This window comes from Amblyomma mixtum, chromosome 3, assembly GCF_055824585.1.
Source record: "Amblyomma mixtum isolate Tamu chromosome 3, ASM5582458v1, whole genome shotgun sequence".
NCBI lineage: Eukaryota > Metazoa > Arthropoda > Arachnida > Ixodida > Ixodidae > Amblyomma > Amblyomma mixtum.
Window position 1 is genome coordinate 109406015 of NC_143014.1, and position 15123 is coordinate 109421137.

Below are 15123 nucleotides of genomic sequence, written 5' to 3' on the forward strand. Positions count from 1 at the left end.
TGGGTTCTCTTGACATCAAGGAATGCAATAGGGGTGAAATTATCATCCTTCCTATCTCGGCACTTGAGTTGTAGGGTATTGAAGCTGCCACTTCAGATACAGCAATACAAACTTTCACATTTTTGAAGTGCCAACTTCGTAACCCGATAACTCATGTTCTATGATAGGCAGGATGATAATTTTACCCTTATTGCATTCCTTAATGTCAAGAGAACCCAATGGCATGCATTTCAGCAAGTTCTCTGTGGCAAACTTTCTTGAAACCTCTTCACAAAAAACTCAAGGAAAGTGCTCAAGGAATTGTTGTACATGCAATTAAATAACGTATTTAGAATCGATACACAACAATACGTGTTCCTTGAAGATTTCATAGCTGTGACTGCATTAATAAAAGAGAAACAGATCAAAATGGCAGCCAATGCTAGTATGTGCTTTTATCAGCACTGGCCACGGATAGTAATGATCACATAGCAGTCTTCTGTTGGCGCTTCGTGGGGGTGCCACCTGTGTGCTATTTTTTTCTTTCGTTTTTATGCGCCATCGTATTTTATGAATACGATGACAAAATCTTTAAATCTAAGCAGTTTTAAGACTTTCATATTCCCTATTTTTTAAAAAAGCTATCGGCCTAGATTTGAATACATACGATATGTATGAAATGAGTATAAGCATTATCCCTCAGTTTACATGCTCAACTTCTGCGTGGTTCATGTGACTTCATGACACAATTTGTTTTAGAAAGGTTTCATTCACTGTTCATATTTATTTTTCAAGACCAATGTTACAATGTGCATTGCCAAATCCCAATGTGCCCACTGCCTCCTCGCGAAGCGGAGGCATCAATTCACAACACCTGGTCAAGATATCCCATAGGTAGAGGCAGCTGAAAATGCAGTTTCACCCATACTGGCTGGGCGCTGCAATATATACAAATTATTTTTAAATTACAGGGCTCATGCAGAGCTCTTAAGCTTGTCTAATGCTTGCATCAACCTCCTCTAATGATTTAATGAATTCAAATGTAACCACTAAAACTGCTTCAGAGTCTAACTGATACGCACTCCAATTTATAAGTGCACATGTAAACTCACCCGGTCAAGGGCAACAGTGAACCTCTGATCCCATGCTTGTTGACTGCATGGCTTGTAAGTGGTCTGGCCCACATGGACATTATCTAGCTTTAACACAGCCATGATTTCATCTGGAAATGATACATATGGATAAGCTCAAGAACACAAGGCTTATAAAATGGCTTGGGGGAGGGGAAGTACATCAAGGAAAAGCACAAAAGCAGCCAAAAAATTAACATGAAACTTTCATGAATGGCTAATTTTGTGGGCGATACTCCGTTTCATACATCAGGTGCAACGCTGTCAAAGCCAGCGTTCTTTTTTGCGCAGCCTGCATCCGTGACAGAAAATAGTGCGTTGCTTGTGGTGAGCGAAAAATAACAAATGCTTTGCCGACAGGCTTCGTGGATAATACATTTGTCATCAGCGCGACAAAAAACTATGTTATTGCGAGCGAATCGGTCGAGATCTGTGATTTTGTATTTTGCGTTTGTCGTCTTTTTCCATTTCACATTTTCGCTGTCCCCGCTGGCCGCCGTGTCTACTCTTTCCGTCCGCCTCCCTTTCACTTTTGAGAAGATGGCGTCCAGCTCAGTGGCCGCGGCCAGCTCTCCTGTACGCATTTTCCCGAAGGTTCGTGCACGCCAAGCAAGTAATTGCGAATGTGTTCTGCCGCACCAGGATCCGTTTTCCGGAGAAGTCTGTTCGGGAAGTACTGAGTGCTGTGAGCGAGGACACCGGAGTATCTCCACGTAGCGTTGCCAAAATCAAGGCGGAGCGTCTGTGCGGGCCTGTTGCGTTTCCGAAGAAAAGACCTCGCGACGTGAAGATTTCAAGCTCGCGAATAGTCAAGAATGACAGCTTCACAGTCCATGCCATCCATCTGAAAGTGCACAGTATGTACGCGAGGAGGGAAGTCCCAGCACTGGGCAGTGTGCTAAAGGCTGGCAATGAGGACGACGACCTGCCGAACTTCAAGAAAACCACATTGTGGAGGTTGATGAAGGACATCGGATTCATATTTCATAAAAGAAAACGGAATCTTGCACTGATCGAGCGAAGTTACATCATTGCCTGGCGTCGCAGGTACCTGCGGGCGATCAAGGAATTCCGACGACAGAGCAGGTACGGGTCGTTCCTTGCTTATTTTCTTACGCAGCACGTTTAGACTGGCTTCACATAGAGCTTGATGTTAGCTTTGCAACCTTGTAGTCGGAACAGTGAGTGTTGCTTCAGGATAAGATATTTAGAAGAAATCGTCTTAACCAAGTTGCTGTTGCCGACCTTTTGCGTAGTGGTGATGTTTCACGACCAGTTTTGCGCTACGTTTCGGTGGGGCACGTGTCTGCATGGGTCAGATTAAATCGCTAAATCCAAATTGGTGCGGCAAGCAAAAACAGCAAAAATGCCAAAAATGTAGCACTGCAATGGCTAGTGCCATCTCGTTGTCACCGTAGGAATGAATGGGCACCCACTGTACACTGCCAGTTGCTCCGGTGGTGCGAGTTACTGTCGCTACTGCTGCGAACGTTGGCAATTTTTGTTCGCAGTCGCCGCGAGTGAAGAGATTTCAAACGTTGCCGAATTAATCAAGTACCCCATGCAAACATACAGTGGATATAAACTGGCTACCAAATGCCACCTTGGCGTGAAATATAAGCCCGAACAAGGGAGCAATTAAGCTCAGATAATTCTTTTTCTCGAGTGTCTTTGAGCGGCTGTTTATGAGACAGGGGTCAGCAGTGCGTTTGTTGCAGTGCATTGCCTACTTACATGTTAGAGCTTGTTTGTTTACTTACAAGCATTGACTCGTGTACTCGGTTGTTTTGCATTTACAGGTGCATCGTCTACCTAGATGAAACCTGGGCACACAAACGCAGGGCACACAAAAGAATACGTCTGGCAGAACAAGACTGTAAAGTCATCTCAGTATGCCTTCCTGAAAGGTTTAACAACGGGATTGGCTGCGCCTTCGGGCAAATGGGCCCGTTTGATCCTTGTACATGGTGGGAGCAGTGCAACAGGATTTGTGGAAGACCCTGCTGACTTCTTCAGAGCAAAAAAGGGAAACCATGCTGACTACCACTCTGAGATTGATGGCAACTACTTTGAGAAGTGGTTCACCAACAAGTTTTTGCCAAACATTCCGGCCAATAGCATTGTCGTCATGGGCAATGCTCCATATCATAGCGTGGCTCTTGAAAAAGCACCACTGGCTGTTTCCAGAATAAAACATTTCTCGCAAACAGTGCGGGGTCAGCAATTTTTATTGCCCTGTCTTATTTATTGTTTGCTCTTTCGAAATATTTTTACCTAGCGTTGTACAACTTTTTCTGCATTCTTACTTGACGCTCCCACAGCTTGGAACTCTTTTTATTTGGCTGCATGAAAATCCTGCCTGAGCAGCTTCTGCTCTTCTAGGAGAGCAGAGAAATCAAGACAAGCTGACTTGCCTCTGTATTGCCTTCATGTACATTTGTGCACGACAACAAATCTAACTCTTCAGGCAGCACTATTTTCTCTCACTGTGTGAATCAACACTATGTTCTAAATTTAACACTTAACACGGGAAAACAGGCCATATCGAGGTGGTGTGGGTAAAAATAATTTGACCCGAAAGTTGCAGACGGCCACTTGTTAATCGGGCCACGGCGGAGCACTCACCACTGTGCTAATTAATTAAACCCGACGAATGAACGTCATCTTTCGCACAAACCTCTCGCTTGCATCTAAAAAGTATAGTCACAATGCTGCAGAATCGGGAAGAAAACAGCTACTGGTGACCAAAAGCCGGTGTGAGCTCATTGACAATGAATTTCGGACAGCTCACATTAACGCGGTATGCATCAAATCAACAGATGCATGCAGTTCATTTCAGAACACGCCATAATATTGAAGCGAATCTGAACAAAACGGAGTTTTCTCATTCAAGTCACGCGAAATTCAACTTGTGATTAAAAAAAAAACGTTTCACCATCCAGCATTTGAACCCACGCACCCCCACTGCCTCTGTTGACTCTCCGGAGCGACGCGTTAGACCACAAGGCCACAAAACAGCGCGGAGTGATACACCTCTCTTTATTTTTTTTTCTGCGGACTACTTCCGTAGCCTTCACAGCGTTGCACATGATGTATGAAACGGGGTATAGTACTGCATGATACATAAATTAGGACTTGTGTGTCATGCTCTTTTGTTTTCATTTACTTGATTTCGCACACACACTATTGTTTTACAAACTCATATGTTCTTTTCCATATAAATTCCACAAGTGTTCCACTAGAGTAGCATACAGGAAACAAGAACCATGGAGACAGGACAGAGAAACATACTCGTGCTTCACTGCCTCTCTCCCATTTTTCATGGTCCATGCCTTAACTGTGTAATCTTGACTTTTGGAAATCATAATATTACTGGGTTTTGAATGATTCAAACTTGCTTCATTGTGTAGCACTGTGGAAAAAAAAAACCTTAATACCCCAATATGACTACAACAACTGGGTTTCACATCCAAGCCTGGAAAGCACTGCAAATACAGTCAATCACGAATATATCAAACGAACCCAGATATATCAAATTATTGTTTATATCGAGCAGTCAGAACATCAAATCCCCTTGAAAATCCCATGGAAAAGTATAGCACTACTGTTGGTGTTTACTGAACTCCCATAACGTTCGATATTTCAAAAAGCGCTACGCACCCCTGCAACTGGGGCTTCTTTTTAATTCTTTCTCTACCGCACCATAAGCCATCGGACACATTTGTACTATTCAAATCGCCCATGTAAAAGCGCAATCAGGAGTTTTGTGGATGTGCTGTGCCATCTAGTTTGTGTGCTCAACAACTGTTTTTTTTATTGCAGTTTTGGTTCCAGTGTTTTGACATGAGGGGGCGCCATGAAAAATGAAACTTTGAATGATCGCAGCAGCGTCCGCAGGCGAAAATGGCATCCACATCGTCGTACGCTCTTCGAAATCGAAAGCTGACACCGAGCACTTCAGCCGGTGGACTTCCTTGACATCATCACAGTAAAAAAATCTGCTCCCACACTTTGTAAAATATCAAGGCAGTATGTTGCGTAGACCCTAAAGCACCAAATAAAACCACTCATTATTTACAAATCAAGCGCACTTAATAAATACAATGTGAACGGTAAAATGAAACACATGCGAGCATGCACCGTTGTCCCTGGCCTGAGACGAAGTCTCGCAATCGGAACTGAAATCTGACCATTCCACATGGTTGTCTCACTCATAACTCATCACTGCTGCTATAAAAAAAAAAGGGGGGGGGGGGGGGGGGGGCATAAAAACCGACAAAAGTGCTCAGTGTGGACTTTTGCATTTGAGGAGCGCTGGCAAAATGGATGCCATGATCACTGACCTCAAAGAAAGAAAAAGAAAAGAAAACCAAAGAGATAGTGCTATAAAAACAACCTAGATGTCGCAGCTTGTCCAGGAGCCGACTTCAATTGTTGGTGGCAGGTTCAAAATGTCAGTCATATATGATTGGTGGCCTATGGCGTGGTAAGATAAGAGGTAAGGAGCACCTCGCTGATGTTTTGAAGCTAGCTGGCCCATTCTGCATTAGTTGCAGTTCTAATACGACCTAACTAATCGCGGTATACCATCTCCCTCAACACAGACACAATTGCAGTTATTGAGCAATGGTGTTGCATCCATGAACTGGTGGAGTAGAACCCGCAGAAGTTCATTTAAAATTTCCATTACAAGTTAGATTGTTAATCAAAATTCAAAGATAACCTGCCCTTTATTACAGAATGTCTTCTATACCTGATGCCTGTTACAAAAGATGTCCACTTAATGGGAGAGAGAGGCAAGCCAACCAAATGTGCAAAAAATCTCTTGTTCCAGAGTGTCTTAAATCCATGCCTGCTATACAGGGTGTTTCACGTAACTTGGACCAAGGATTTAAAAAAAGCGGTAAACCACAGCCCGCTGAAACCAACGATACATTGTTCGCCATCATGTGGCACTCCTCAGAATATTTTTTAATTGCGCTTAATTAGTTAACTAACTAAGATGAATTATGCAAATTTTCAAATATTCATTTTAGTGCCAAAACCGTTACGTTCGGTTGTAGAGCAGGTTTATCGATCCAGTTTATTGCAGCATCGTATCTCCTACGGGGTCCTTTTTTCCGGCACCTAAAGAAAGCCCGCAAAATATGAAAAAATGCCACGTGACTACGCTCGTGCGCTACCAAATTGCAGCACTCTCAATGGCGCTTCGAGCAAACGGGAGCGTGCCCGCTGACCGTGGAAAGCGAACGGCCGCCGCTCTTAGCAGCCGCTTGATACAGTAAAAGCTCGTTAATTCGAACTTCAGGGGACCGGGAAAAACGTTCGAATTATCCGATGTTCGAATTATCGAATGGCCGCGAAAAAACTGACAAGAACCATTTGCATTACGGTGTATGTAGGGTATTTACTCGCCTAACCAACCCACTCACATAATGAACCCACCCACCCCCGATTTTTGCCTAAGAATCTGAAAAAAAAAAAAAGCGTCAGTCGTTAACGCTTCCCTCCGTTTGGCACCGTCACGGCCCACAACGCATTTCTTGGGGGCGCGCCAAGATGCTGCGCAGCGATAACATCACTTTTGACGTTAGCTCCAGCAAGGGGGAAGCGAACTTTGGCAGAGTGCCAGCGCTTGTTCGGTTGTGCAAGCCTCGTTTTCAGCACCGTCATGGCCCCCAACGCATTTCTTGGCGGCGCGCCAAGATGCTACGCAGCGATAACATCACTTTTGACATTAGCTCCAGCAAGGGGGAAGCGAACTTTGGCAGAGTGCCAGCGCTTGTTCGGTTGTGCAAGCCTCGTTTTCAGCACCGTCACGGCCCCCAACGCATTTCTTGGCGGCGCGCCAAGATGCTACGCAGCGATAACATCACTTTTGACATTAGCTCCAGCAAGGGGGAAGCGAACTTTGGCAGAGTGCCAGCGCTTGTTCGGTTGTGCAAGCCTCGTTTTCAGCACCGTCATGGCCCCCAACGCATTTCTTGGCGGCGCGCCAAGATGCTACGCAGCGATAACATCACTTTTGACATTAGCTCCAGCAAGGGGGAAGCGAACTTTGGCAGAGTGCCAGCGCTTGTTCGGTTGTGCAAGCCTCGTTTTCAGCACCGTCATGGCCCCCAACGCATTTCTTGGCGGCGCGCCAAGATGCTACGCAGCGATAACATCACTTTTGACATTAGCTCCAGCAAGGGGGAAGCGAACTTTGGCAGAGTGCCAGCGCTTGTTCGGTTGTGCAAGCCTCGTTTTCAGCACCGTCACGGCCCACAACGCATTTCTTGGCGGCGCGCCAAGATGCTACGCAGCGATAACATCACTTTTGACATTAGCTCCAGCAAGGGGGAAGCGAACTTTGGCAGAGTGCCAGCGCTTGTGCCGGCGTCTTGTTCGCGGCTGAGCGCGTGCTTCCGTCGGCGACCGACCGATGGGTGGAAGCATGGACGACACTCGCAAAGAAAAAAAAGTTTTTTGCTCGTAATTTGTAGCGCCCGCCCGTCCGAAGTCATAGCATTCATGGGCGTTGGCTGGGACCGCGCTGACAGTGCTTATCTATCCGTATTTTCGAATTAACGAGCATTTAGTTGCGAGTTCCGGAGGTTGCGCGGAAAAGAGGGTAGGCAGCCGCCAGCGCGGTCGCCAACCCCTTCCCTCCGGTGCCGCCGGCCACCGCGCCAGTGATGGCGCCATTTAAGCTTTACCTACTCTTCCAAGGTTTTATCTAGTTTCATCTTCTGTCCCCGTTTAGGACGTACGCAGCCTCTAACTATGCGGAGGAGGTGCTTTCTTTTTTTTGGCCACATGCTGTGTGTCAAGCCGCCCAGACGCGGTGGCACGCGCGTAGTTCGAATTATCCGTAACGGAACCGACTCGCTTTCGAATTAACGGGCTTTTTTATACACAGATCTCTATGGAGCTTGGCCGGACCAAGTAGTGTAGTTCGAATTATCCAAAAATTCGAATTATCGAGTTTTGAATTAACGAGCTTTCACTGTAGTGCGTCAGCACTTTCCGCTGCTAAGAACGGTGGCCGTTCACTTCACCACGGTCAGCGGGCACGCTCCCGTTTGCTCGAAGCGCCGTTGAGAGTGCTGCAATTTGGTAGCGCACGAGCGTCGTCACGTGGCATTTTTTCATATTTTGCGGGCTTTCTTTAGGTGCCGGAAAAAAGGACCCCGTAGGAGATACGATGCTGCAATAAACTGGATCGATAAACCTGCTCTACAACCGAACGTAACGGTTTTGGCACTAAAATGAATATTTGAAAATTTGCATAATTCATCTTAGTTAATTAACTAATTAACCACAATTAAAAAATATTCTGAGGAGCGCCACATGATGGCGAACAATGTATTGTTGGTTTCAGTGGGCCGCGGTTTACTGCTTTTTTAAATATTTGGTTCAAGTTACGTGAAACACCCTGTATAACAGGGTTCAACTGAATGTATTCTAGCGGGGTGGAGAGCATATACATACCATGAAAAAAATGTATGTGCTCATCTATGTTGAGGCATCAAAAGTGTCAAGAAGGAAGCAAATAGAGAAAAACATTTGCCACCCACATGAAAATGACCAGAGTGTGAAGCCAGGAAGAGAGAATGGTTTGTAGAACTTTACAATGTGAGTACTAAGGTGATGCGTACACAACTTCATATGCCACAATGAAAATCATGCCAATTATGACAAAGACCAAAGAACAGTGTTCTAACTTTGAAAAATGATACTGGTAAACTTTGGGCATGCACCGATAATAAAACCCTGATGCCACAGAAAGGACAAATTAACAAGTCTGCCAGATGTGCGTGCTTGCCACACAAAACAAAATTTCAGCTCCTGCACATTCAGGACAACTGCAAACTTTCCTAGAAAGGAAAAGAAAGCGAGTTAACTCACTTGAGGTTTCCTCTTTGATGCTGTAGGAGCGCGAGGAGTTGCGCCCCGAGAAACCTCGTCCTGTGGCCCGAACAAGGCTACTACGCAGGTCAGCACCCATCCCAGCCACCTGTGACCGGGGCAGTCTACCCGGAACATCCTCCAGCAGGTCCTGGCAACCCATCAGTCTGCACAGAACAGAGTGCACTTAAGACCATAAGCCAAGTATAAAGCGGAGAGACATCCTAGAGTGCAAGAAGTTCCCTTGAAACTCCCACCTTACAAGTCACAGTACTCTTCAAGAAACTTAAAATGAAACAGACAGGTTACTAATGGTTTTCAAAGCTGTAGCTAGTACCCCGGTTGTAATAAAAAAATAATTATAAGTGCAAATCAAACATGACTTTGAAAGTACATTTTAGCAAAGAGTGAAGAAAGCCTTTCTGAATGAAATCTGATAACATAGCTGTAGGCATGTGCAAATATCAATAATTTTTAATATTTGGTTGAAAAGTAAACCATTTGATTTGAACCAATGTTTGGTATTCGGAATTTCAAAGTATATCGTCTCGAGTGAATAACGCTTCCGGAACTCTTGCTTCATGCTTCATACTCCGGGATCACAACGCGGCACATGCGCAAACAAAGCCCCGACTCGGTGCCATGTGCCTGCACTCCCGCACGTATGCCGGAGCCGGTCTGCACATGCTCGAAGCAACAAAAGCGAGCAGGCACAGGCACAGTGCCCAGATCTGTACCTGCCAGGCGTCTGTGGCCGCGCTACCCGCAGTGCACATCAATAAAGAGATTCAGCATAGCGCGATCCATTTCTGCATGGCGCTAGTGCGCATGAGTCGAGTGGTCCCGACGGGGTAGGCGTGCGTTTAAACAGCTGACTGGTGCCTGCCGCCGTTATGGTGTCCTCAGGGCAATCTGATAAAGCGCAGTGGCTCCCTGTGGAATCAGTTCCCCATAGCAGCCGCAAATTGTGCTATGCTAAATTTCTCTAATGGGAGGACACGCGATTCCCTTGATTTCCACAAGTTTGAGCAGACTGCAGGTGCCGTTAGCCACTCTTCTCCGCATGAAATTCGTGAATCAAGTGCGACAGGGCGAACATGAGAGGAAGCTACCACGAGGCACATTGTGCTTGGTGCCCCTTTCCGACGCCTGATGCGGTCTGGCACTTGGCGCGCAGTGTGTACACCTAGCAGGGGTTCTCTGGGGGGGGGGGGGGGGGGGGGGGTGCAACCATTGCCGCCACTCTCCTGCCACTGTAGCCGGAGCAGCGGGCGATTAAAGGTGCAGTGAAGAGGAATCTGAACTCGTCTTTTTACCGCGGGAACTCAATCTACACGTTCCGAGCATTCTTAGAAACTTCGATTTATTGCCCTGTGTGGCTGATTTCCCTAATTAAATTGAATTAACGTCCGGCTCCCGCCTTTTTTTTTTTTTTAATTCTCCCCGTACGGTGGGTGGAGTCGACCAACGCGTGGAGTGCCTTTCACCCAGTCCCGTGGCGGCTTGCCGCTCTGCCTTCGGCGGAGTAATACGTAGTAATTGTAGTAGCAAATAGTCGGCGCGTATTTTTTATTTCTGCGGGCTTATTTTGCGGCTATATTATCTGGGAATGAAACTATTTATTCACAGAAACCTAAAAAACAAAACAAAGGGAAAGCAAAGCCTCCACGGAGCTGGCTGAAAGGCACTCCACGCGTTGGTCGACTCCGCCCACCATAAGGGAAGAATTCAAAAAATAAAGGCGGGAGCCGGACGTTAATTCGATTTAATTAGGGAAATCAGCCACACAGGGCAATCAGTCGAAGTTTCAAAGAATGCTCGGAACGTGTAGATCGAGTTCCCGCGGCAAAAAGACAGGTTCAGATTCCTCTTCATTGCACCTTTAACCGCTCGCGACAGGGCAGAGGTGGACGATTTCAAACTCTTCACGGCCGTCCCGTCTGTCGCAGGCCTACGAATGCCTCAGTAGGTGCAGTTTTGCTATAGAGACAAAAACTGCGTGCACATAAGTTTCTCAAAAGCAATGGATTACCATCTCACATTCAGTAGGGGGGAGGGAGTCCCACAGATAGGTCTCACACTTCACAATTATGTCGGCTCCGCATGTAAGCCAACCACCCCATTTCCCGATGGCCACTTTTACAGGACGTCGACACAGCTTCAGTGAGTGTGATAAAATTCCAACGCACACTCTCTTTTTCATGTAATGGCCTTGTGTGTTTGAAAAATAAATGATTTCGAAAAGCCTATTGTACCGTTCAGCCTTTCTTGTGTGCTAGAACTATTAGAAATATTCGCTTCGAAATTATTCGAAGAAAATTATTAGATTATTAGAAATTATTAGATTATTAGAAATTATTAGAAACTAAAAAAAAAAAACACTATTCGCACATGCCTACATAGGTGCGTTATGTGTTGTGTTGGGTTTAATGGCGCATAAGCTGCTAAGGCTATCATGCACTAAGCTCAAGGTATAGGATATTTCTTTTGTGCAGATTTTTGCTAATATATGAAAAAACAGTGGTGTAGACGGTCTAAAAAGTTTGTTCTACCTAGTAATAGGAGAGGGAAGAAATTTTAGAACTAGCTACAAGTAAAAGCTTTAAAAAAGGCCGGGTAACCTTATCAGCAGTCCTTGGCTGGGCAAGGAAATTGAAGTTCCCAACCAATCACATAATGACCTCAGCCTTCTCAAGGATGAGAACAAGGTTGAAGTATCATATATGAAGCAAAGCAGTGGATCAAAATTTACAGTTTCTCAAGAACACCTGCTTCTTTTAAAAAGCTTAAAACACAAGGCGAGTTAACAATGGCATTTTCACCTAAGAGCAGTGCAGGGTGTAAAGGAATGCATTCATTATAAAACTTATTGAAGTGTTTCTTTCTTAGTTTTCCAGAGTTTTGAACAAGAGAGTAAAATATGGTTTATTGTGAGCTCGCCTCCACATCTTTCACAAAGAGGTTTGTCTAGTTTCGTTAGTAAGAAATTATGTGTAATGTGTGTGTGTCCAATGCAGAGACATAAAATTACTTCCATAAATCGTTACTGGTGCCTGCAGGTCTTCTATTCACCAAGGACGGGCTTTACTAAGTGCAGCTTGTTAACTTTGTTGTCCCATGAAGCCTGCCATTTAGCTTTCAGTTTATTTTGGACAAACCTCATGCAGTCCCTATGCGGTATGTTTACATGTTTTACCTCACCGTTCCGGGCAAGAGCGGCACCTACAAAGGTGCTTAGGGCATCGATATAATGGACTATGATAACGAAGTAGCATTTTTCTACTACTCAGAAGAACGTCAATTTTAAATCTCAGGAGAGTGGAAATGGTTTCAAGGCAACTTATAGTGGTCACAGGTACAGTCTGTAGCAAAAGTTTACAGTGCACAAAGCGAATTGGATGCACGGTGCTGTTGAATAAACTTTACACAGCTCGCACGCAAGGAAAAAAAAAAGGTAAAGTGTGCCGTGTATGTGGAGCACTGCTCTGGCTTGTACGTGCCTCAAAGTCATGCACACGCTTTGGGGGATGCAATCTTGGGGGAACCAAGAGCAGGACAGCACTGGGTTGTCAGTGCTATCTATACAAGCCCAGGTACTATCAGCGTCAAATGAAATGCGAACCGCGGAAAGCCTGGCCACAGGTCCCACTTACTCATCAGCCTGTCGACAGGAAACACAGGCGCGCTCATCCGGTTTGCGATGCTTTTGCTTGCGTTTTCTTTGACGTTCGTTGTCGCTTTTTGCCACTGGAGCGCCACAATCATTCTTTCTACGTATGGAAGCTTGAGCAGCGCGGTTTCGCTGGCGGCAGCGGCTCTAGCCCGCGTGGTTCAGAGAAACGAGCGTTCTTGGCTCGCTTGCTTGCCGCGCTATAATTTCTTGGCATCGTAGACGGACGCTGATAACACGGCGATGACGGAAGCAAATTCAAAGCGCTCGCTCCACCCACGCGGGCCAGAGCCGCGCCCGCCAGCGGAAACGCGCTGCCCAAGCTTCCATACCTAGAAAGAATGATTGTGGCGCTCCAGTGGCAAAAAGCGACAACGAACGTCAAAGAAAACGCAAGCAAAAGCATCGCAAACCGGATGAGCGTGCCTGTGTTTCCTGTCGACAGGCTGATGAGTAAGTGGGACCTGTGGCCAGGCTTTCCGCGGTTCGCATTTCATTTGACGCTGATAGTACACCCGGCCAAATCTTTAGCTAGCATGCGTGACGGCCGCTTTTTCTGCACTCCTACGCTTTGCTACGAAGCAAACTTGCGGAAAGCTCAATATTACGCATTGGCTTAGTGGGCCTGTGCTTAGATTTGATATTTCCCCAAGTTTGCTACGTCATGAGCTGCAGGAGCACGGAAAAAGCGGCCGTCGCGCACGCCAGCTAAAGATTTGGCCGGCTGTACCTGCACCTCAACCAAACCACAGGAAGCAAAGCAATCTCATTCTGCGCTGAAGTGCACTCGTCAGTGGCACAAGTCATCGCCTGGACAACAGCCCAGGTGAAAATACTAGCCAGTTAAAATGGTTTACTGCAAACTTGGAAGGTCCCAGCTGATTCTGATCAATCCGAAATGGAACCAATTGGGACTAACTCGGCCTTCTGCCGTTAACAACTTGGACCTGTTAGACTGACACTTTCATCTGGGTATGGACTGCTGATCGATTCCTTCAAAGCCAGGTGAATCATTTTGTGCTTGCTTTCCGGAACTGTGGCTGTCAAACAGTTGGGAAGTGAACCTTCAGTTCATGAACCATCGCTAATTCAATGTAGTCCATCTCAACCGCCGATTTCTTGTGTGCCAAGAATGTTTGGGTATAACGCAATGGCAAGCTATGAGGAGCTTTACTGGCAACTGGGTTACAATGAGAAAGCCACATGAACAACTTCTGTGGATATCAAAACATGCGTGCTTGAAATCAAGGCAACTGGCACTGATGATGACCACATGATCTTCCACTGTAGCAGTAATCAATTGTTCAATGCCAAATGTAGATGCCATGATGGCAGCTCCAAAGTGCTGACACCACATTTTTGAATTAAGGCTTTTTTGTAATTATCATAAACCAAAGCTGAACGCTAAAAGCAAGTTTTGTTTTGTTTCAGGATAATTAAAAAAAAAAAGCCTTAATTCAAACCTTTCATGCAGTCCAACAGACGTCAAATTGACAACGGTCTATAGTAGCTAACATCTCATGGAGTTGCTTCTGATGCACAGAATGCTAAAGATAAGAGGCCCACCTGACTTGAAGCTGACCAGTGACCGAAGCTGGCTTTGAGAGAGAAATGGTGGGGCTGGCCGCCAGCGGACTCAATGGAGATGCCAGTGAGCCAGGCTGCTCGGCTCGGGGCCCATGTGGCACGATGGATGGCGAGTAGGGGCTCACCAGCTGGCTAGACTCCAACTCGCGCTTGAGCAATTGCCACTTGGCGCTGCCCGGTGACAGTTCTGCACGTCGCAGCTCCAGTGATCGGCGAATCAGATCAAGCTTCTCACTCGATTCAACCAAGCTGTTCTGTGCCTGAGAGCAAAACAGTGAAGCAAAGCACAAGAACAAGTTACATTTCATGCAAGAAAAGATGTTTTCCCAGACCCAAGAGTAAAAAAAGCAAATTTTTGTACTAAAACACTGCAATGGCAAATGCAAATCTATCACTCGCAAAGATCTTACAGTTGCAAAGCCTTGTGAGGAGGCTCCATCGCAAAACGCACAAACATAGAAAAGCCCGTGACAAGCACGCAGTTTCCCCACACTGGAAGAACGCGAACGTAAGCGATGGGAACGCACACTGGCGTCAGAACAGCAAACAGCAAAGCTACTTTTCAAAAGAAAAAATAATGACCAGCAACACATCAGCTGGCGTCCAAAAGTGCCGTGGAGCTGAGTTCGGACGACTGGCGAATGCACAGGCCAACAGTTGCCGTTGCCGCAGCTTAGCGGCGAAGCTCAGAAACGGAAACTATGCGACCGGGCTATTTTTTGGCCCGGCAACAGGAGCCCTCCTATCGTCATGCCTGCCATTAAGTGCATTTAACAGGTGCGCAGCTTAAAACGCACCATGTAATAGGTAGGAGTTTTACACAATCGCTTGCCCTGTTGCGGCAACTCGACTCACCCGTCCAGCAAG

At 46.1% G+C, this 15123-nt stretch overlaps 1 protein-coding gene across 1 annotated transcript in view; it reads right to left on the reverse strand.

Moving 5' to 3' along the window:
* The window catches only part of Pkn (serine/threonine-protein kinase N), a 96551-nt gene that overhangs the window by 40881 nt on the left and 40547 nt on the right, over positions 1-15123 (reverse strand). Inside the window, exons 6-8 of the mRNA XM_089580683.1 lie at positions 14236-14516; positions 9000-9166; positions 1092-1201 (exon numbers count right to left, since the gene is read on the reverse strand). Coding sequence (XP_089436809.1) covers positions 1092-1201; positions 9000-9166; positions 14236-14516 — 558 coding nt within the window. The remainder of the gene's footprint in view (positions 1-1091; positions 1202-8999; positions 9167-14235; positions 14517-15123) is intronic.